The 23,974-nt window shown below is 43.1% G+C and overlaps 1 protein-coding gene across 2 annotated transcripts in view; it reads left to right on the top strand.

Moving 5' to 3' along the window:
- The window catches only part of SLC29A3 (solute carrier family 29 member 3), a 79,986-nt gene extending 56,840 nt beyond the window's left edge, over positions 1–23,146 (top strand). For both annotated transcript variants that reach the window (XM_088472221.1, XM_088472222.1), the window contains exons 5-6: positions 15,762–15,924; positions 21,516–23,146. In XM_088472221.1, coding sequence (XP_088328347.1) covers positions 15,762–15,924; positions 21,516–22,149 — 797 coding nt within the window. In that variant the 3' untranslated portion in view covers positions 22,150–23,146. The remainder of the gene's footprint in view (positions 1–15,761; positions 15,925–21,515) is intronic.
- Positions 23,147–23,974: the final 828 nt, after the last annotated feature.

Genomic DNA, 23,974 nt, shown 5'->3' with positions numbered 1-23,974 from the left:
GGTGACATAACTTCTGATGACGGGGAGATTTTTGGCCTCTCAGACCAGGAGCTCCCTCGTACTAAGGAGGTGGAGTCCAAGTGTAAAATATATATACACCTGGCCTTATACGGGCAGTCCGTGCGGACTTGGTTATTACAGATGACGATCCCCCCATGGCCAAATCTAAATATGCCTTATTTAAGGATATTAAGGGTGATGCCACTGTATTCCCTCTATCTGGTCAGTTAGTGGATCATTTAGAGGAGGTGTGGAAAAATCCAGGTAGGCGGTACCAGCCTCAAAAACATTTGGATTTTGCATACCCCTTTGTGGATAATTATTTTTTCAAATGGGAAACCCCTCCACCGGTGGATTCTCATGCCTCACGCCTAGTGAGGGGTGCTACATTGCCCATGCCCTCCATGTCCTTCTTAAAGGACGCTATGGATCACAAGGTGGAAATATGCCTGAAATCCATTTATTCCCTTGTGGGGGGTCGTCTAGACCGGCAATGGCCATGTGCTGCGTTGCCAGAGCCATGGAGCATTGGGCTGATATCTTGGAGATGTCTCTAGATGCTGACTCGTCACCTGAGCAGGTGGAATTAGTGGGTAACCTCAGAGACTCAGCTACATACCTCAATGAGGCAGCCTTAGATATAGGGCTCCTCACTTCCAGAATCTCCTCAGCAGCAGTGGCTGCGCGCCGCACCATCTGGTTGCGTTCTTGGAAAGCAGACACAGATTCCAAAAAGGGATTGGAATGTTTGCCCTTTAATGTTTGGCCCTGATCTGGACAAAATTGTGGCCACTCTGGCAGCAGCTAAGTCTGCGTGTCTGCCATCGGCGACAGTCCCATCAGGGTCTGGTACTTCATCCTTTCGGCCCTATAGGGCCCAGGGTAAGTTCAAAGTGCAGTCCTTTCCTAGACAGGCAGGGGCCAAGAAATCTGCCAAGCCAAAGAAACAGGATTGGAGTACAAGACGTCCATCTCCCAAGTCGAACGATAAGCCCACAGACTGATGGGATGGGCCTCCCCTTGGGGGACCCCAAAGTGGGAGGCCGGCTTCTTCAGTTCGCCCAGTGCTGGTGTTTCACAACCGTAGACATTTGTGTAAGATAAGTGGTCTCTCAGGGGTATGCCCTCTCCTTCCGGCGTAGACTTCCCAGCCGGTTTTTCACCACGGGCCTTCAGTCAGACCAAGACAAGGCCCGGGAATTCTGGAAGCTGATCCACTCTATGCTCCAGGCTGGAGTTATAGTGCCGGTACCGTTGTCCCAGAGAGGATCGGGGTATTACTCCAATCTTTTTCTGGTACAGAAGCCCAATGGGTCTTACAGGCCCATCCTCGACCTCAAATAACTCAACAAATTCTTGAGGGTTCCTCGGTTCAGGATGGAGACCCTGAGTTCCATCATTTTGGTGATGGAGCAAGGGGATTTTATGGTGTCGCTAGATATTCAGGATGCTTACCTGCATATTCCCATTGTCTCAGCACACCAGTGTTTCCTCAGGTTTGCAGTAGGAGACCAACACTTTCAGTTTCAGGCACTGCCCTTTGGTCTGGCCACAGCGCCTCAAGTGTTTACCAAAGTCATGGCAGTCATGGCAGCCCACCTGCAGATGCAAGGGGTCCGCTTGTTGCCCTATCTGGACGACCTTCTGCTGTTGGCACGGTCTCCTTCAGCGCCATCTGGAATTGACAGTCTGTGTTGCAGGTTCACGGCTGGCTTATAAACTGGAAGAAGTCATCCCTGGTGCCATCACAGAGGATGCTCCATCTCGGAGCCCTGTTGGACTCCCAGCATCAGAGGATCTTTGTGATGAAGGAAAAGATCTCTGCATTACAGGCAAAAGTACGCAGAGTTGCCAGGTGTCTATTCACTCAGCGATGAGGTTACTGGGGTCCATGGTGTCGATGTTCGACATGGTGGAGTTTGCCCAGTTTCACTCCAGACCTCTGCAGAAGTTGATCCTCTCCAGATGGAATGGGTTGCCTCACCAGATAAAGACACAGACAATGGTGCTGTCACCGGAGGTACATCTGTCGTTAGCCTGGTGGCTGCAGATTACTCACTTGAACAGGGGGTTGCCCCTTTTGGATTGCGGACTGGGTCCTTGTGACGACGGATGCCAGTCTTCGAGGTTGGGGAGCAGTGTCGGGTCCACACTTCTTCCAGGGAAGGTGGACGCCAGCAGAATCTGTGCTTCAAATCAACATCTTGGAACTAAGGGCAGTATTCAAAGCTCTCCAACAAGCAAGATATGTCCTCCACGGAAAGCCTGTGCTGGTGCAGTCGGACAATGCCACCACGGTGGCTTACATAAACCGCCAAGGAGGAACCTGCAGTCAGGCAGCCCTGACAGAGGTGTCCCGCATTCTAGCGTGGGCGGAAGGCAATCTCCCTGCCATCTCGGCAGTGTCCATACCAGGAGTCCTCAACTGGTAAGCAGACTTTCTCAGCTGTCAAGACGTGCATCCAGGAGAGTGGTCTCTTCACCAGGAGGTGTTTCAGCTACTGGTGAACAAGTGGGGCCTTCCAGAGATAGACCTCATGGCCTCCCAACACAACAACAAGCTTCCTGTGTACGGGTCAAGAACAAGAGACACAGAGGCACTTCTGGTAGACGCTCTGTCGGTCCGGTGGACCTTCCAGTTTGTGTACCTCTTCCCTCCGTTCTCCCTTCTTCCTCGAGTGATTCGCAAATTCAAGCAAGAAGGCGGCATGCTCCTGCTGATGGCTCCAGCGTGGCCCAGACGGCACTGGTACAGATCTCAGGAACCTATCCATAGACGCGCCGATGCGGTTGCCTCTACGTCCGGACCTGTTGTCTCAAGGTCCTTGCCATCACCCGGACCTGGGCCGTCTGTCTTTGACGGCATGGCTGTTGAGACTGCCCTCTTGAGGTCCAGGGGTTTTTCCAGCTCTGTTGTTAACAACATGCTCGGAAGCCGGCTTCTGCAAGAATTTACCACAGAGTGTGGCATATTGTCTTTGAATGGTGTCGACCTAGAGGCTATGATCCTCAGGTTTTTAGGATATCCAGGATTTTGGCTTTCCTACAAGCGGGCTTAGATCACGGTCTTCGCCTTGCTTCACTGAAGATGCAGGTTCCCGCCCTTTCAGTGTGGTTTCAGCGTAGGATTGCTACACTTCCTGATGTCCTCACTTTTATGCAAGGTGTACTTCGCATACAGCCTCCCTTTGTTCCACCTGTGGATCCTTGGGACTTGGCTGTGGTCCTTAGTGCTCTCCAAGGACCGCCATTTGAACCACTGGGCTCAGTGGATTTAAAATGGCTCACAGCTAAGACACTGTTTCTTCTGGCCATTGCCTTGGCCAGAAGAGTGTCAGATTTGGGGGCTCTTTCATGTCGCCCCCCATTCCTAATTTTTCATAGGGACAGAACAGTGCTGCGCACTCGCCCTGGGTTCCTACCTAAGGTGGTATCTAGTTTCCACATCAATGAGGAAATTATAGTATCGGCCTTTAATTCCCTAGACCTGTCTGCTGGTGAGGCCTCCTTGGATGTTGTACGGGCTCTTAGGATTTATGTTGACCGTACCAGTTCATTTAGGAAATCGGACTGTTTGTCTTCTATGGTTTCCATAAGAAGGGTTGGCCTGCCACTAAGCAAACCTTGGCAGGATGGATTCACATGACTATTTCTGAGGCTTACATTCATGAGGGCCTGTCTGTACCATCCTCTCTTAAAGCTCACTCTACTCGGTCTGTGGGTCCTTCATGGGCAGCTCGCCGTGGTGCCTCTGCAGTTCAGCTGTGCAAGGCAGCCACGTGGTCTGTCCATACCTTTTTGAGGTATTATGCATTTCATACCTTCGCCTCTCAGGATGCTTTCTTCGGGCGGTGGATTCTCCTTCCAGCACAGGAGCGTCCCCACCCTTAAAGGATACTGCTTTGGGACATCAGCAAGGTATCCTGTGGATACCCTATGGACCCTGATGTAGAAAATAAGAGATATGGTAAGAACTTACCCTTGTTATCTCTATTTCTACGAGGTCCACAGGGTTCCACAGGACTCCAGCCCTGCGCACCTGTACTGCAGATGGGCTTTGATCTGGTCACCGGTTTTTCTGTCTCCTTCTGGTGAGATTGTTGTGTGTTCCAGACTTTCTTCTCTCTCTTTGTTCTCCTCCTCCGGCCTATGGCTTGTTACGAAACTGAGATGCCTTGGCTCAGGGGCGGGGTATAGGAGAAGGGACCCCAGTGCATCCTGGGAGGATGAAAATTTTACTCTGTGGTGTCCGATGCCTGACGTCATCACCAATACCCCAAGGTATCCTGTGGAACCCTATGGACTTCATAGAAATAGAGATAACAAGGGTAAGTTCTTACCATATCTCTTATTTTTCTGCACCATATCGGCTCGTTGGGACCAACAAACAGTGCAGCTTTCCTGATGTCAAGAGCAGATCTGACGGGTTTGTGAATAACAATTGGCTACAGGTGCTGTGTACACACTGTGCAATAATCGGACCGACCAGCCGAGAATTGGCTGGCGTGTACCTAGCAACAGTTTGTTTATTGCATAATGACGAAAACAACTAGTTGAGGCCCAGGTGTTTGATGTTAGCATGTTTTACAGCAATTATTTTTATCTGCATCCAATTATGTTTTTAAAAAAAGTTTTTCTGGTCAGTCCAATCACGTGTCCGTTCTTGATTTAGTATTTTCCATACAGGGCTACACATTGGTGTACCTGCCACTATGAATTGCCATTTATCAATAACTAGCAGATAAATATATAGCCTATACACTATGCAGACAGCTGGGAGAGGAAGTGTCAGTGTGACAGAGAGGAAGACTTGGAAGATTCAAACTGCCCGGGCTAATGGTATACATTGAAGTTTGCCACAGACATTCAATTTGGTGGCGCATCACACCCCATTTCCTAAGCTATCTGATAAATCAGCAGACACTGACAACTCTTCCCTTCTCTCTGACAAAGAAGAATTTCAATGACTCTGTTCAAGAGGGTAGGTGGTAAGGTATAACCCACACCAGAGCACATACTAGGGAGGGAGTTATCTGAGAGTGGACAAACCCATTATGTCAGTGAAATTCTGCAGGGATACATTTCTACTTGTAATGCACATCTAAGTAGGCAAATCCTTATGTAGTTCATCTAATACATAGAGCAACATGGTTCTATGTAAGGATGATATGCACATTTTAAATACCTTATCCTCTAAATTTCAAATTTTGAACTGTCAAAACTAAAATCATTAAGTTTTCCTTCCTTCTGTTGTCATTGTATTGATTTATGCAAATAACTACCAACAAATGTGTCCTCATTCACCTCATTATCTAACATCCAGCAAATGCTCATTATTTGGTCCTTTGATGAACAAGTGATGTCAGTTCTAGTTAGATATTTCCCCTAGCTCAATGGTTCGCAACCATTTTCAACCTGTATAACTCCTTACATCACATTTGCGTTATATGTATAACAAATGAAGAGAAATTCCAAATTTGTATTTATTGAAATACCATCATAGTAGTTGACGTTTTGGCCCCGGAGGGTCTTTGTCACGACAGGTCAATGAGAAAATATGTCAGCAGACACAAGCAGCAGGCAGCATACTGACCAAACCTCCAGAACACCCTTATATATCATCAGCTAGATCTATTACCTTGCTAATTAGAGGAAATGTAAAACAGCCTGCACGTGTTCCAACAAGTGGAACACACTACAACAGAAAATAATGTATATAGGGCCTGATTCATTACGGATCGCAACTGTGAATGCAATAGGGATTACACACGCAGTTCAACTGTGATGGTATGCTAATTCATTGCGATCGCTATGCCGCCGAAGCACTACACACATCCATAATGTTTAGCAAGACTGTGAAAACATCAGTACAATCGAGTACCATCGCAGCCTCACACACACACTTGCACAAGGTCTGACCTTACTCAGAAATTGCTAACTTCAGCGCACGCTGCGTAGGGCATCGCAGTGGATACTCTATGCATGCCCATGCAACGGCATTCAAAAGCACTGGCACACCTGGGTTTCCCCTCCCCCCCTCACCACCTATAGACGGCACTTCCTGTCAATCACTCTGCGATGGGTCTGTGTTGTCACCGCGATCGCAGTCCCAATCGCAGTGGACGGTTCGCGCAGCGATGCATGCGTAGTACGCAACAATCAGCCGTTTGCGTGCATATTAACAGTCGCGTTCCTTGCTATATACCAACAAGCATGTTATGCATGGTAGGTAAGATATACAGACACTAAATGCATTAAACATGCCTCTTAAAGATAATGATCACATCAGGCAACAGCTTGTAAAGTTCTTGGGTAAACACCAGAGCAGGAGTTGTGTGCGTTCCACCCCTGTATCGCTTTAGTTCCGGAAACTACATTGATCACAATCAAGCGGGCAGCCAATAGTGAGAGAGAGCAGGCAAACAGGCAATATAATATGGAATGTGCAAGGGATGGTGTGCATTCCTAATCACTGAAGGGTGAGTGCTTAGTGTGCAGCACTATGTGGTTCGGGTTTTGCGAGTCTAGGGGGTATATTTACTAAGGGTTATTTTTGATTGATTTAAAATCGGTGAAAATCAATTAACATTGGTGTTGTGCTTCCTGTGCTAAATCACACATTTACTAACAGACAAGTTTTTTTGAAAGTATGTATTAGTAAATGTGTGATTTAGCCCCAGAAGCACAACATCGATGTTGGTTGATTTTAAATAGATAAAAAAAGATTAAAAATCAACTTTTAGTAAATATACCCCTATATTTTAAAATGATCTGGAAAGAAGCATTTCCCGAAGTTGCTGCAGAACAGATTAGACTGACCTGAAACTTCTAAACACCTCCAGAGTGATAGAAGAAACTATTATATTTCCATTACTGCCCTGCATCATGCAGGTGCATAATTGCCACATCTAAGACACGTGCTCAGCTACACAAGTGTGCTTTTTGTTTTTTTAGTATAAGGAAATGAAAGTAGAATTCAGTTTCAATCAGAAAAACACTTGTGTAAGCTCAATACTTATAGTGGATAATAGGTCATGGGGGAAAGGGGAAATCATCGCACAGGCAAATATCAGTTGGTGTATATGTAAAGTAAAAAACCACTGTTCCCTGTCCATAGTGCTATACAATGACAATTGATGGGTAGTGGTGGTGCTCACTAGAGTTGGAGACTATTGTATGTCAAAAGGAAGAGAAAAAGATCTCTGTTTGGTGAGCACTCTTAAGATTGGAGAAATTACATAATTAAACTTATACATAACTTTTAATACATAATCATTGAAATAGTTGTATACGTGTAAAAACTAGGAATATTCATAGTCTAAATATGCAGGGTCACCAGAAGTATACAAACTTAATGCTGGGGTGTCCCACGCTGCGCAGCCACGGACACCCTTACCGACACGCGTTTTGCCGTTCTGGGTAGTTCACAGCGGAAGTGATGCTTGTGTGGTGTTCCTGGTAAGCCTTGATAATATGCTGGGGAACAACCAATCACCACGCGGCTGGTTTTGATGGACGTATCCTACGGCCAATCAGTTGTCTGCCTAGAGATATCCATTCAGGGTATGAGGCCCCTCCCTCTCGTTTGACTATTAAAGAGGCCTCTCAGGGTATATATAAGGCGGGAGATGAGTCTCGCACCCTCCCTCTCATTCATCCATCTGGACGTGTAACCTGTGTATATTACTATTGTAAGTCATGTGTCGTACTGTAATAGATTAAGGTGGCTCTCTGAGGGACCTGTTCATATTGATATGTTAATAAAAGTATCAAGGAAAATAAATAATAAAAGATTGAGAATTAAAGGTAATGGACAAAAGGTTTACGATAGTCATACCCACAGATTACACGTCCAGACAGATGTATGAGAGGGAGGGTGCGAGACACACCACCCACAATACGTATAGGACGGTATTTTCAAATGGTCGACATTTATGGACACAGTGTTCTAACTTCTTTTCCTGTTCCTCTATTGATTGGTGATTATCTCAAACAGACTGATACTCTCATTAGAGGTCCGATGCCAATAGCTAAGACCTTTAAAAGTAGAGCTTAAAATTTGAGGAACATCTGTCACACTGTTGTTTCTAAGGGCAACCTGCTCTACAACAAATCTCTCACTCCTCACAGAAGTGAGGAGCAGCAGAATTAGGAACAGCAGTATCTTTACCCTGACCTTCCTAAATTCCCTTCATAGAGTCAGCGTACAGAAGGTACAAACTGATGCATTTATATGTAGCTATTAATGTTATGTAGAATTTGGGATTATTCTAAATATTTTGCCGGAGATTGTGTGTGTATAGTCTGAGGAGGTAGTCACACCTCGTACTTCGCACATTAACAGTAATTTTCTGACTTCTGTTTTGTAATAAATATTGTATGGGACTCCCCATGCCGGCTAACATGTTTATTTTTATGTGATGTAACTTTATTTATGCTGTCAATCTTATGCTGGTAAAGAGGGGATATGACCCCTAACTTGAATTATCCAACATACCTTTTCGCTTACGGATTTTACAAGGGTCCCGTAAGCGATGATAATTTTGGATTTGATGTTTAAAATGTCTTCTAAGTATGTTTGAATGCTTGCTTGGTGTCAAGAGGCAACTATTTTAATGATTATGTATTAAAAGTTATGTTTTAATTACGTCATTTATCCTATCTTAAGAGTATTCGCCAAACAGAGGGCCTGATTCAGACCCGGTCGCTCTGACAGAGCGCTCGCTCTGAATCAGGGGCGGGTTTTTGTTTTTTTTTTGGAACGTCCTCCTGGCCGCTCGCATAGCTGTGGGTGACCACCCAAAGCTATTGCGAGCGGCAATGATGATGGTCTCGATGGTCAAGACCATCGCGACCATCGGGCTTGCGACGAGACCCTTGTGGTAGGGTCGATGGTGGCCCACAACGCATGCGCACGACTGAGCCGGCTCCGTCGTGCGCATGCGCGAGACCCGGCAATCCGTCGCATCGGGTCTCGCACCAAAGGGGGCGAGCTGTCGATGTTGAGTTACAGCTCGTCCCCTTTGGTGGGCGGGCCGGGGGGGTGGCTGCCCAAACGGAGGCGTTCCCATGAGAACGCCTGCCGTTTGGGGGCGGCCCCACTGACATCACGAGTGATGTAAGTGGAGAGATTCCAGCTCTGTTAGAGACGAAATCTCTCTGGGGCTTGCGGCCACGAGACCCTACCACAAGGGTCTCATCGCAAGCCCGATGGTCGCAATGGTCTTGACCATCGCGACCATCATCATGGCCGCTCACAATAGCTTTGGGTGGTCACCCACAGCTATGCGAGCGGCCAAGAGGCCGATCCAAAAAAAACCAGAGTACATAAGATGTTAATGTGTGAACATAAGCTGTCAAAATAATATAGAGTCTACATGGTAGTAAAAAACTACACTGCAATGCAAAAAGGTCACTATAACTGTGTAACTAGCACAGGCTGAACCTGTACCCCAGATGATGGGCACAGCAGAGCCACTGATTTTTAAAGGAACAACAAGTGGAGGAGATGATGGCACTGGAAGAGGGCATTGCTCATGAGATTTTACAAACTTTAAGGGAGTGGCAGTCAGACATTGGTGACACAGAGGGGTGAGGCTATGCGGAGACAAAGGGGTTTGTTAGGAGGAGAGGTGGTAGACATGGTTTTGAAGACCCCGCTTTAGGCTTTGGAGGCATGAAGTGAATCTGAAAGGGAGAAGACGGTAAGTTCCAGTGGTGGGGAGCAGAACAGACAAAAGTCCCCTGGAGGTGGCAGTAGTCAGTTAGCAAGAAATTTGGTGGTCATTGACTGAGAAAGGCGGGCATGGGGATCAGAATGAGATTAGTGAAGTAGCCTGGAGAGGACTGGATGAAGGCTTTATAGGTGAGAGTAAGGAGCTTTAATCTATAGGGGAGGGTGAGCCAGTGTAGGGCTTGGCAAAGAGGGGAGGCAGATAAAGAGTGGTTTACCTCGCTACCATGAAAGTGTTGACTCCTGATGAGACAATAGAGACTCCTAAGCCTCGACCGAATAGAAATACTAACCTACTGTCAGCTCTGCAACCAGGTACATTATGTAGATCTCTTCCACAGGAAAAAAAAGTAAGGTAAGTAGACCAAGTCACTCCTGTTGTTCTGTTATGTGAGAACTGATAGGGGAATGACTGGAAAGTCACATCTAAGTGTAAAAAATACCTAATCTAGTAATAGGACTGAGGGTGGCAATGCTTAACCACAATAAAAGTGGTCAAGCCATCGCCATGTATGTCCTCATATCATCTCTTCTTTTTGTAATGACACACACTTCCCTCAGATCTGCCTGATCTGCATATTTGATAAGCTGGTAATACATTCCAATGAATGATGAGTCCCCTGCAGGATTATATGGTGGTGTTATTTTTCTGTGCGTTCCCTTTGCTCTCAACATTTGTCAAGTTAGCAGGCACTCATGTTATTTATTATCTGTGAATGTCTCCCTCCGGAAACATTTTGTTTTACATTTTTGGCACACTTAATTTTTACCCCATGTTGTGTATATTTTTTTTTTAATGACTGCAAGAATAGAAGTCATGCAAATCATAATAAATGTTCCATGTTAATAATTTTTAACTTGGAGTGCCGGGCTATCAGCAGTGTGTGTGGTGTGTGTGTGTGTGTGTGTGTGTGTGTGTATATATATATATATGTATATTTATTTATGTATTTATTATTTATTTGTATTTTTTATTTTATTTTAATGAGGCCACTTTCAGCACTTGCATATATGCAAATATAATGGTGGTTACCCACACACTAAATAACACATCTGTAAGAATGAAAGAGGTATGCACAACCTCTGCTACTGTAGGTAGGTATCCCTGGCTATAGGGGGGACCAGCACTGCAGGCCACATAGTGGTAGGTGTGCCTAACTAGCAGAGCTTGTACAAAAAGGAGTGCATCATGTTAATGACAACATGAGGTATTATGGTACCTTTTAATAGTTCCTTCCAAACGGAATGACAACTGTGAGATATGGTTGTGTATGTGTGTGTGTTTGTATGTATGTATGTATGTGTGTGTGTATATATATATATATATATATATATATATATACACAGAGCCGTAACTAGACTTTTTGGTGCCCTGTGCCAGGAAGAGCATTGGCGCCCCCTCATTTTTCAAAAGGGACATAATGCATCCAAAAAAGGGCCATGGCTTCATGGGGAAGAGATAGGGGAGGCCAGGAGATGCTGGGGATGAAATAAGAGGAAGCTACAAGCAAGAATGATACTAAACAGAAATTTTACAGGCCCAAACAGCGCCCCCTGACCTGTGGTGCCCTGTGCGATGGCACCGGCCGCACTACCCTAGCTACGGCCCTGTACACACACACATATATATATATATCTATCATATTAATAATATTTATTGAAATATGATCAAAATATTGCATCTGTCATTATCATCTCTACATATATATATATATATATATATATATATATATATATAGATCTATCATATTAATAATATTTATTTATTGAAATATGATCAAAATATTGCATCTGTCATTATCATCTCTACATATATATATATATATATATATATATATATACATACATACATATAGAACATGTAGAGGGGCACTCGATATTCCAATATAATAATGCCGGGGTGCCTTCCTTAAAATGGTATAGAAGTGCGATGTCTGTTAGAAAACAGCAACAGGTGGCACTCCATGGACTTTGTAAATAAAGAAAGGTGACTTTATTCGAATAAAGTCACCTTTCTTTATTTACAAAGTCCGTGGAGTGCCGCCTGTTGCTGTTTTCTAACAGACATCGCATTTCTATATATATATATATATATATATATATATATATATATCATATTAATATTATTTATTTATTGAAATATTATCAAAATATTGCATCTGTCATTATCATACACAGTTTAATGAGCAGAAAAATAAAAATGAAGTGCCACACTAACAATCCTTCTGCACAAAGTGTTTCTGATTGCCTAATTCTGTCGAATAAGAAGGGCTTTTGCTTACAGGTATTGTGCTCAATAGAATTAGGTCTAATTAGTTATAATTAACTCCAGTGCCAAAGACAAAACTACTTCTAAAGACTGCCAAGGAAGCAAATCATGCACATAGTACAAGACTTTAATAAGACGTCAGTAAGGAATGAGATCAAAGAATATTTAAAAATAGAAAGGAAGGAAAACACTGCACCATGGTTTTTTTTTTATATAATATTTAGTGATCAAATCGCCATATACAAATGTGTGATTTTATTCAAACTGTGGCCCGTATTCAATTAGAGGCGAAAAGTCGGAAAAGTTTAGCCTGTCTGACTTTCCGCCTCCTTCGCCTGTTTCAGAGGCGGAATCTTTCCGTGTGCGTGCCCGCTTTTCTCCATATTCAATTCCTAAACAGGCGAAAACGGAAAGCTGTGAATGCGGAACAGGCGGAAAGTACTGTCAGAAGTGGGGAAATCAGTCAGTACCCCCTAAAAAGATGCACTAACATAGGGAATCAATGTAGATGTGTACTAATAACTCTTTTATAAAAGTGAGTAGGGTACTTAAGTAGTTTAATTGCTTCTTTTTAGCGTCTTAGCAAAAGTGGTGAATGGCATAAAGTAGTATTTTTTGGTGTAAATAACTAGTCCTGTCAAATTTGGGGTACCTGAAAATGGGTGCTAGCAGTGGGTGGTGTTGCTTTCGATGGTGATGCAGTTCCCAGCACTGGTTTCTGAACAGGGGTGTGTGGGAGCACAGCGCTGGTGCTGTGTAATGGTATTGGTATACACGTCAAAAGGCTTGTTGGTATAAAAGTGGATAGGCTTCAGAACCTCCATTGGTCCTCTCTGGCACTGTAATTACTGGATCAGGCAGTCATTCCCAGTCACTGGTCTATATGCAGCAGGCCAACACGTTTCAATGATGTCTCTTCATCAGGGCTGAGGAAGAGACATTTGGAAACGAGGACCAGCGGATGTTCCGGAGCCTATCCATTTTTATATTAACAGTCCCCTTGGAGCGTAGTTCTGGTAATTAGCTTGTATTCTTTAGTTTAAATGTGTATATATTTTAACTGTATCCATTCTTTTTATTGTAAATTGAAAATAAATATCATGTTGTGTTGCAATTTTACACTATGCTTTTTTGCCGTATGAATGGAAAACGGATATAAGAATCATATCAATGGGAGTCATACTGACAAAACAAATTGATGAAATTATATAAATCATCCTTATTGTATGCATATTACCAAATAGTGTCCATAGTTCCCCCTCAGCAATACAGTCACAATGTATTTCTGAACATACTCTATTTAATGAATGATTGGTCTATAAAGTTGCACTATGATTTTTTTTCTACCTGAAGAACACGTAAATCAATCCCTAATGGATAACTTGTAGATATTTGGCCCAGTGATAGCAACACTGTTGCATTTAATACTAGCAACATTCTATGTATTGCAGATCTTGCTCTCAGCTACTGTGATCTGAATTGGAGATGTACGGTATTTAATTATCTATTGTTCCCATACGCGGTCCACAAGGCACCCCAACAGTTCAGGTTTTAGCGATGATCCATGGTGCATAGATGGTTAAATCAAATTAACTTACCGTATATACTCGAGTATAAGTCGACCCGAATATAAGCCGAGGTACCTAATTTTACCACAAAAAACTGGGGAAACTTATTGACTCGAGTATAAGCCTAGGGTGGGAAATGCAGCAGCTACTGGTAGTAATCCCCCCCTGGTACTGTCCCCAGTAGTAATCCCCCCCTGGTAGTGCCCCCAGTAGTAATCCCCCCCTGGTAGTGCCCCCAGTAGTAATCCCCCCCTGGTAGTGCCCCCAGTAGTAATATCCCCCCCTGGTAGTGCCCCCAGTAGTAATACCCCCCCTGGTAGTGCCCCAGTAGCAATATCCCCCCCTGGTAGTGCCCCCAGTATTAATCCCCCCCCCTGGTAGTGCCCCCAGTAGCAATATCCCCCCCTGGCAGTGCCCCCAGTATTAACCCCCCCTGGTAGTGCCCCCAGTAGCAACATCCCCCCCTGGTAGTGCTCCCAGTATTAATCCCCCCCCCTGGTAGTGCCCCCAGTAGCAATATCCCCCCCTGGTAGTGCCCCCAGTATTAACCCCCCCCTGGTAGTGCCCCCAGTAGCAACATCCCCCCTGGTAGTGCTCCCAGTATTAATCCCCCCCCCTGGTAGTGCCCCCAGTAGCAATATCCCCCCCTGGTAGTGCCCCCAGTATTAATCCCCCCTGGTAGTGCCCCCAGTAGCAACATCCCCCCCCTGGTAGTGCTCCCAGTATTAATCCCCCCGCTGGTAGTGCCCCCAGTAGCAATATCCCCCCCTGGTAGTGCCCCCAGTATTAACCCCCCCCTGGTAGTGCCCCCAGTAGCAACATCCCCCCTGGTAGTGCTCCCAGTATTAATCCCTCCCCCCTGGTAGTGCCCCCAGTAGCAATATCCCCCCCTGGTAGTGCCCCCAGTATTAACCCCCCCTGGTAGTGCCCCCAGTAGCAACATCCCCCCTGGTAGTGCCCCCAGTATTCCCCCCCTCCCTGGTAGTGCCCCCAGTAGCAACATCCCCCCCTGGTAGTTCCCCCATTATTAATCCCCCCCCTTTGGTAGTGCCCCCAGTAGCGATATCCCCCCCTGGTAGTACCCCCCGGTAGTAGCCCCCCCAGTAGAAAGAAATGTAAAAAAAAAAAAACACTTACCTGTAACCCTGCTAATAGTCCCGACGCTGCTACAGGCTCCTCCGCCGCTTTGCATAATGGGAGAGACGTCGTCATGACGACATCTCTCCCATTACCCACTGCGGGAGCCGGAAGATGGCTCCCGCAGTGGGAGCAGCAGTAGCCGCTGAGAGTCTGACAGACTCTCAGCGGCTGCTGATTATACCAAACACATAGCTGCCGGCTCCGGCGGCTGTGTGTTTAGCAGTGTGTAGCGCTGACCGAACTCCGTCCGGTCAGCGCTACACACGCGGTGCAGGCTGTGTCACAGTGACACAGTCTGCACCGCGGCCCGCATGGTACGCTACTCAGCAGCGTACCATGCGGGCATGACTCGAGTATAAGCCGAGGGGGTGCTTTTTCAGCACAAAAAATGTGCTGAAAAACTCGGCTTATACTTGAGTATATACGGTAGGTACTCTTTAAGTCACCTGTGGTCAAGCATGGATATCCTTAAAACCTGGACTGTTAGTGTACTTTGAGGACCTAGTTTGGCAACCTCTGATCTACTATCTCTTCAGCTCTAATTTGCTTTGGTGGCTGTTTCTCTTAGTTATATTAGCTAACTAGAATGAACATGATTTTTGCATCTGTTTATCTTATATTTATAGTATTAATAGGGTTTATTAAACAAGTTTTAAGTGATTTGCACTTCTTATTAACAGACCTTTAACAAGTCTCCCATGCAAGGTTACCATTATCTTTTTTTGTATAGAACATAAAATAGGTACATACATGTCTGTGATTGTATGAATTCTGAACTAGAGGTATTAGTTTGAGAGCTGTTGATTTTGGTGTTGCTACACAGTACCTAATATTAATTAACATAACTGATTTAACCACAGTTGAGCCACTATGATATAGTTTTGCTTTGCAGCAACTTTTGCCTTTAGCCCTTAAAGCCATACAGTATACATTATATAATTACTAGTGCGTTTTCACATACATAGATTGTTTAGTCTTTCAAAGTTGCATTAAGAATGTTCTTCTTGAGTTGTCTACAAGTAACCACATGTCATTTTTTACTTTCTTCCAGGGCAGGCTATGGGCGGTACAATCAGTGCGCTGGCAGCCATTTTGGACCTGTCTGTCGCTTCCAGTGTTACAGATAGTGCTCTTGCTTATTTCCTCACTGCGGATGTGTTTCTCCTTCTATGCATTATTGTGTACCTGATCCTTCCCAGAATCGAGTATTCCAGGTAAGATTTTAGAATCCTGTCGGGGGGAAAAAAAACTACTTTTTTTAATATAAACATGTAGTGGACTGACACTAAGATAATGTTCCATGGCAGAAGGCTAGAGAAATTTTCTTGGAACATGACAATGGATTCACATTTATGTCTTGACTTTATCATTCATAATATTTCAATGCAACTGAGAATTTATGGAATTGGGTGCAGCACAGTATTTGATATACAGTTCCAGGAACACCGAATTTGAATTGTAGACCTATTTCATCCTTCTAGGACCAGCTGCTCCAGGGGTGTAACTAGGGGTTTGGCCCCCAGGGCAAGGAAATAAGTGCCCGACAACCTGCTGGTCTAGGGAGGGATTAATGGTAGCCTACCTGTCCAGTCCTTATCCGCATTCTTCTGCTGCTGGCCTGTCATGGCCAGTGGCACGGCTGCCGGAGCTCTTCTGTCTTGAGCCTGGCATCTTCTGGCCTCTCCCACATCCGTCAGCGCTCTTCCCGCGATGTCTGCATCCTCCGCCCATGGCCGCCGAACTGACTTCGCCCGTGGCCGCCGAACTGACAGTGGTGTCTGATGCCAGACGACGCAGCCACTTTCTATTGGCTGCCGGTCAGCAAGCCGTAATTGGCTTGTGGCCGGTGCCAAATTCAAATGGCCGACAGTCTGCAAGCTGCAGCAGGCGCTGTATGTCACCCATCGCTGGGAACAGTCCGGTGAAACTGGAGGACTTGTGGCGCTGTGATAACCACTTGATCCCAGCGCTGGACATTGCCCAGGCCTGCGGCGTTACCCTTTGCCTGTCAGTTGGTGCCCAGGACAAGGTGTCCCACACACACCCCCTTGTTACACCACTGAGCAGCTCAGTATAGCACTTTAGTCAATGCTCTAACAAATTTAAGGTTGATCAATGCAATGTTCTAGTACAGTAGGTATATGCATCTAATAAAGTACTCAGGAGCTGATTTAGAGTTGAATGTAACTATACCCTATTTGCGTATAACTGTAGGCCTAGACTCTTGCATTACTAGGTCTGTTTTCAGCTATAGACATCATAAGATAAGTGTAATATTTGCTAAAGCCCAGTTTTTCCCAAACTGGGTGCCGTGGCACCCTGGGGTCCCTCGGAGCACTTGCAGGGAGGGGTGCCATGAGTTGGTAGTCCAGAACCAAATCAAATTATTAATGGTCAGTGTGATAGGCAAAACCAGTGCTGGCGGCTGACAATGATAAAATACATGGACAAACTGTATAGCCCTCTCTACCACCACAAAACTGACCCCAAGGATGACAGTTAAGCACAATTTATTTCATTTAATAATTTGTTACATTTATCAATAAGAAATTTATGGCCTAGGGGTGCCGTGAACAAAAATTATGATACTGTAGGACGCTGTTATTCCAAAAAGTTTAGGAACTACTCATCTAGCCTATAGATTTGCCTAGAATATCGATGTTGCAAGATATGTGTAACCGAAGACACTTCTCCAAAGAGGCATGATTAAGTTTACTGGTGCACTCTTAGATTTACGGCAGCTAAACATCAGTGCTCCTGATCCAGTTCTTTGAGTGCATCTCTAAAACCGGACACAAGTTGTCCACATGTGGAGGTCGCCTATTAGGAATAGTATTACATCAACAATAATGTTGCTGTTACTATTTGGTAGAAAACCTTGTACAATGTCACATCTGCTACAAACTGGATGTAACCAGATTTACAAGGATTCAGATTAACAAAGTACACGCGTTTCACATAGTATGCTTCATTTCTGTGTTATTTCCTAGGCATTCCACATTGCGAGCGGTTTGCGCTGTATGACCTTGTCAATCCATGATTTCATAGAGTGAAATGAAGTCTGGTGTACAGACTTATTTATTTTACTGTATGTGTACAAAATTCTAGTAAAATCCAATCTTGCCTATTGATGGGATATACATCCCTTTTAAAACAACAAACTGGTCCCTGTTTAATTTAACAAGAAATATGCTGCAGGTAGCCCAGTTAATTAACTATTCCTAGTATCCTCTACAACCACTGCAACTATTAGCCCAATCCTTTCTGATAAGTGATGAGAGAGGGGTTTATGTTACTCTATTTTAAAGGAAATAATACATTTATTTACAGTGATAACAATAACAATGGGCCTGATTCAGACCCGCTCGTGAGCGCACAGCGCTCGCAAGCGGGTCGATGTTCCCCCGCTGCACATGCGCCGCCTCTGGCGTGCGACGGCAGCTCCATCGCCCCGGGGCTCACTACAAGACGGGGCGGCTGTCGATGTTGATTGACAGCTCGCCCCGTTTTGTAGGTGGGAAGGGGGGGTGGCTGCACAAACGCAGGCGTTCCCTTAGGAACGCCTGCCGTTTGTGGGCGGCCCTACTGACATCACTCGTGATGTCAGTAGTGGACTTCCTGCTTTATTAGAGCAGGAAGTCCACTTAGGCTTGCGGGAGCAGAGACCCTCCCGCAGGGTCTCGACGCAAGCCCAATCGTTGTGATAATCGCGACCATCGCCAGGCCGCTCACAGTAACTCTGGGTGATCACCCACAGCTTTGCAAGCGGCCTGGAGGCCGAAAACAAAAAAAAAACAAAAAATGCCCTGATTCAGAGCGAGCGCTCACAAACGGCGAGCGCCTCTGAATCAGGCCCAATGTCCTCAATCAGTTTAATGAAGCTTTGAAATTGTAATTTAATATCAAGCTCAGGGATGAAGTTAGCATATTTTTTGGCTAAATTTTTAAGTTAATTTTCTTTGATGGCTTCTTGCAAAAGTCTGTTGCCTTCTAAATTCTGCATTATGTTTTCAACTTGTGACGGTTGTTGAGTACGTAATTCAAAACAAGTGTTTGTTTTATGTAGTGTTTTATTCCATGTTACATTTGTGCCAGTGCAGGGCTATTTCTATCTCTCCTTTCTGCACACAAGGCACTAAAATACATTTCTGCTGTAAAAGTCTCAAAACACAAAACCACAGAGAGAAACTGGAGTTTCGGCCTCAGGCTAATCTCACCCACAGACCCGATCTTGCTTGTTCCACCAGAAAGCAAAAGAGAAGTGTTATTCTCAGTAAAGTTGAATTTCATCTTATGTCTATAGCAGACACATGACCAGGAATTGTTGCTCAATACTTAGCACTGTGTCCTTGCATAACCTTGGACCCTCCTAATGACCACATACTGCATAGTAACACTTGAGGATGTACATACTCCTTCTGTGACTACTATAAGATTTATGACTTAGTCACTATTAAGCAATTTAATTAAGAGAATGTTTTGTGTTATTTTTTTAAAGAAGTAATGTTAAAAAAATAGTGTTTCCTGATACATAAACGTCATTCCTTTTTATATAGTAATCTTCAAAGAAAATAAATTCCAGAGCAAGACGGTCACCTGTAACTTTATAAGGGGCTATAACCCCCTTTGTCCCTGAGGTCTTTCCTACTGCACTGAGCCTATTTTAGTACATTATGGGCTGTCAAAGTGCAACATCTATATCTGTAATTTGTTTATTCAACTGCATCTGAGTTCTATACAGTTGGTGCACCTTGTTCAGTCCGCTTATAGCGAGAGAGAGGTCACTATTAGGGACTCATTTACTTAATTGGAGACTGTAGGCATCTTAATCTCCGTCCCATTTATTCCATAGTCTAATTGTTCTTTGGCAGAATTTAGTAACACAATCCTGCATAATGTATTTCAGTTTATATGCCCCCCCATCACAGACTATTATTGCAATATTTCCCTCACTTAATATCATATTGATTGATTTTGCTAATTTAATTTTTTCTTTAATTATAAATGTAAAAGTTGGAATTCCAGGCTTCTGAGGGAATTTGGCCTTTCTGGCTCTGCACTTCCTAGACCCAAATACATCTTCCTAATATATCTATTCCTACAGCTGTACCATTGGCTGTGATACAAAAAAAGGTACTAAAATCAACTTGCTATGTATTTACTATACATTTGGAATGGCTACATGCTCACAACACAAGATGGAGTTAGCTGTGCCTTCACAACTTCTGTAATAATAGCTCGTGTTTTCCACATGTTGGCAAAACCAGCACTATTCCACATTGTTTTATTAAGAGTATTTCCTTTTTGGAGAATTTGTGATCCTTGGAACAAGCTGCATTTTCTATATTGTGTTTTAGGATTTTGCACTTATATTTTTACTGTCCATTAGCACCCTTAAAATGTTTCGTTTGTTTAATTTGTAATACTAATTTATATGAGTTGTGTGCATTTTATATGACAACAGAATCGCTGTAAGACAAAGCCTTATGAAAAACAAACATATTATAAAGCGTTACCAGAAACCTATTCAATTTTCTAAATAATCTGTTAGTATCAGGATAATATTAACGTGTCTTGCCTGTCCCAAATTTTCTAGTGTTCTATTATTTTTTGGCTGCTGCAGTACTGATTATTGTCAGCAGGTGGCATTACACAGCTTCTCCAGTGGCACCGTGAGTTGTAGGAAATCTAGGAAGTATACAAAATGTAGGTTGATATTAGCTTTGAGTTGGCGTTATAAGCTAAAATTGACTGTGGGAAAATGATGATGTACAATGCATCAAATGCATGAACAAGTCAGATTAAGGCATTAAAAACTCATTAAACACTTTTCATTTTAATAATATCCTTTATTTATATGGCGCCACGAAGGTTCCACAGCGCCTTACAAAGTACATAAATAGAATGAGGAAGACAAGAAATAAGTGACTAACAGTACAAAACATTGCAGTACAAGCTCATGGTTTCTAAACATCAGCGGGCATAATACTCAAGTAAGCAGCAGGCAGCAGAAACCAGGGTTAGATGCCGTTGTAGGGAGTAGACGATAGTATAAGTAAGAGTAGGAAAAGCACATGAGGGAAGAGAGCTCTGGACGTGAGAGCTTACAATCTAAAGCAAAAGCAATTCTCCCTGACCTAGTCTTTGATTTAGTAACAAGAACACAAATTAATGAGCATTTATGAAAACAGGTGCACAAGGAAAAGGCCAAGTAACGCACAGCAATCAATCAGACTTTTGCTTTAACTTCTGAACCCACAGCAAAAGGGGACAATTCAATTAGCAGTGATGGCCATTTCTTGCAACCAATCTTTTTCCTCAAACCCCATAGAGGTACAGTGCACACTGAATGGCTATGTGGCAAAGAAAGACTGTGTCTGGTTGTTACAGCACCTTTTTCCAGTGTGACAGTTTTAATCAATGTTCACATGAGTAGTCTAGTTTGTCTATATGACTGGTCTAGTGTCTGTCACATGTGATAATGGAGACAGGTGGTGCTGTTGCAGTGTAAGGTGTAAAAACACCTTTTTGCCTGAAGTACTAAATTAACAACACGGTAGAAAGATTACATTTCAGCAATATGCAAATCTACACATTGTTTGAATTTAATCTGTTTAACTACATATAATATACTCCCAAATCCTCTTCATCCAACTTCACACTTTATTAAACTTTTTGTTTGGTAACTGAACAGTTAATTCTCCTCTGATCTGACGATTGATTAGTTACTTACTGTAAAGTTATTGTTTAATGGTTTTGGAGGATTTTTTTTTTATTGTACTAACTCTTCCACATTTCTTTATAGTTATTACTTGAATATATCTTATGAGAGACCAAACGGTTCCCTATCAGATGGTCCTGCAGAGACAAGTGACATATCCTCATCAAAGGCAAACTCTCCCCCAATATTGCCAATCTTAAAGAGAGTCAAGATCCTGGCCGCTTGCCTATTTTACACTTTCTTCGTCAGCATCATCATTTTCCCAACCATCTCTGCCGGCATCGAGTCTGTTGAGAAACAGTCAGGGAGCGTCTGGACTAATAAATATTTTACTCCCTTGACATGTTTCCTGGCATATAACTTTGCTGACTGGAGCGGACGCCAAATCACAACATGGATCCAGAGCCCAGGGCCCAACAGCAAAGTCCTGCCAACATTGGTTTTACTCCGAACATTTTTTATCCCGCTGTTTATGTTTTGTAATTATCAGCCCCGGAAACACATATACCAAGTCTTTTTCCAGAGTGATGTCTATCCAGTTATTTTTATCACCTTACTGGGACTGAGCAACGGCTATTTGGGGACTCTCTCCATGGTGTATGGTCCTAAAGTTGTTCCAAAAGAATCGACCGAGGGTACTGCAATAATTATGTCTTTCTTCCTTGGGTTAGGATTAGCTATAGGATCAGCTTTCTCTTCCCTCGTTCATTTAATATGATTTTATTAACGTGGGCAAACCGTTTTTAAACATAATTAGCAATGCATTTATTTTAAACAGACTTTGGAATGGTAGAAAATTAGAGGTAGTTCCTTAGTGAGTGAATATTTAATGCAAACTTTTTACTGTTAAAAAATTATATTTATTTTACATGTGTCTACTTGTTAGTCTTACTCTGCAATCCTTGTAAATATTGAAGTAACACATATGATTGAGCATAATAAATATACAGATAATCCCAGTATGAATACATTGTAATATGCCCTTATTCATATTTAATATAGCCTGATGTCTAATACTATAGATTACGGTTGGTATAGGGTAAAAGACAGCCATATGCTGTTTTATGGCTGAATTTATCCTGTCCTTCTCAAATATCAATGTAGCGGATTTTTTCACTTGTACATTGAAACTGGTAAAAAGTAAAAATCTACAGAATACTGTACGTCTTAGATTCCCCATTTAGCTGAGAACTGAACTTGCTTAATGGATTTTACCCAGTAACAACTCCAGAAGTCTACATATTTAAAACTCTAAAACTAAAAAATACATTTGACATGTTTTTTAATAGCTTTAAATTCTGATCTGTCATCTGACAGTAGAATGAGCTTTGTTTTAATTTTTTAAAACAATCTATCAAATATGTACAACTGGTAATAAATATTAATAAATACTACTAACTGTAAGGATATTTGCAGTCCTTTTACTCAGAAGTGACTTCTAGGTAGTTTCTTACCACTAAGGGGCATATTCATTCTTACAATACACCAATTTAGCTTTCATTTACTGTTATGCATGTTATCATGGAACACTATCAAATTGAGTCATATGACGCCGATAAAGTACCAAGTAATCTATCAAGATTATTTTGTATAAATAAGAATATTAGGCTGTTAGGAGTTTTCTGCAGATTTTGAGTAGCACTATTCCATGAAATAGTATTATATTGGTGTTGGTTACTATATTTTGAAATCTTGCAATTCATGACAATAAAATACCACTGATCCTTTGTTCCATGGAGTATGAGATCTGATTAATGTTGTACAGACCCTCCATAGATCTGTGTGCATGAGGTAAGTCAAGTCCAAAACTCCCTTATTGCTAAAACACATCACAGGGTGCAAGACATTATCTTTTATTAGGACCAAGGTGAGCAGCAGATGCATCAAGAAGATGGGCCCCAGAATCTAATTTCACTGCTCAGTGCTGGGAATGTGTGTTGTAGAGTAGCAAGTTCTCTTCAGCTTGGTTGGGTCAGATAAAGTATTACTTTAGACAGAAGGTAATTGGATTGTGAAATAGGTTGCAGTGAGATGTAGCAGACTCTTTGGCAGCATTAAACGATTTGAAAAACAGTTTAGATAAGTGCGGAACACAGAGATTACTAACTAGGACTGCTGCCACAGCAGATGGATGACCCTAGTCTTGTGTTGACCTTAAGAGATACTTGTGGATCTGGAACGCAAGTTAAAAATTCAGGTTCAAGTTAAAATAGTGCGCTGCAAGTGCAAAATTAGTGTTTCTTAAGAGATACTTATCTCTTCTTAAATAGTTTCCATGAAGAAGTTATTACTATTAACCAAAAATGATAATGTCATGGAACTAGGGGCATATGTTATCTTAGAGCTGAATAATGTTCTATCGGTGAAATATAAAAATGTCTCAATATGCGACCACTAATGTGCCAGCTTAATTTATCTGAACACGCTATCATTCTAGAAGTTAATGGGAGTCGCGGCTGTGATAACATGCAAATACCATTATCAGCCCTTCCCCTGGTGTAGTAGCCTGCGCCTGAATGTGCGAGGACTGAGATGCTGCATTT

The sequence above is a fragment of the Taudactylus pleione genome, unplaced genomic scaffold (assembly GCF_031769625.1).
Source record: "Taudactylus pleione unplaced genomic scaffold, aTauple2 ptg000121l, whole genome shotgun sequence".
Lineage (NCBI taxonomy): Eukaryota > Metazoa > Chordata > Amphibia > Anura > Myobatrachidae > Taudactylus > Taudactylus pleione.
This window is presented reverse-complemented; position numbering and strand designations above follow the sequence as displayed.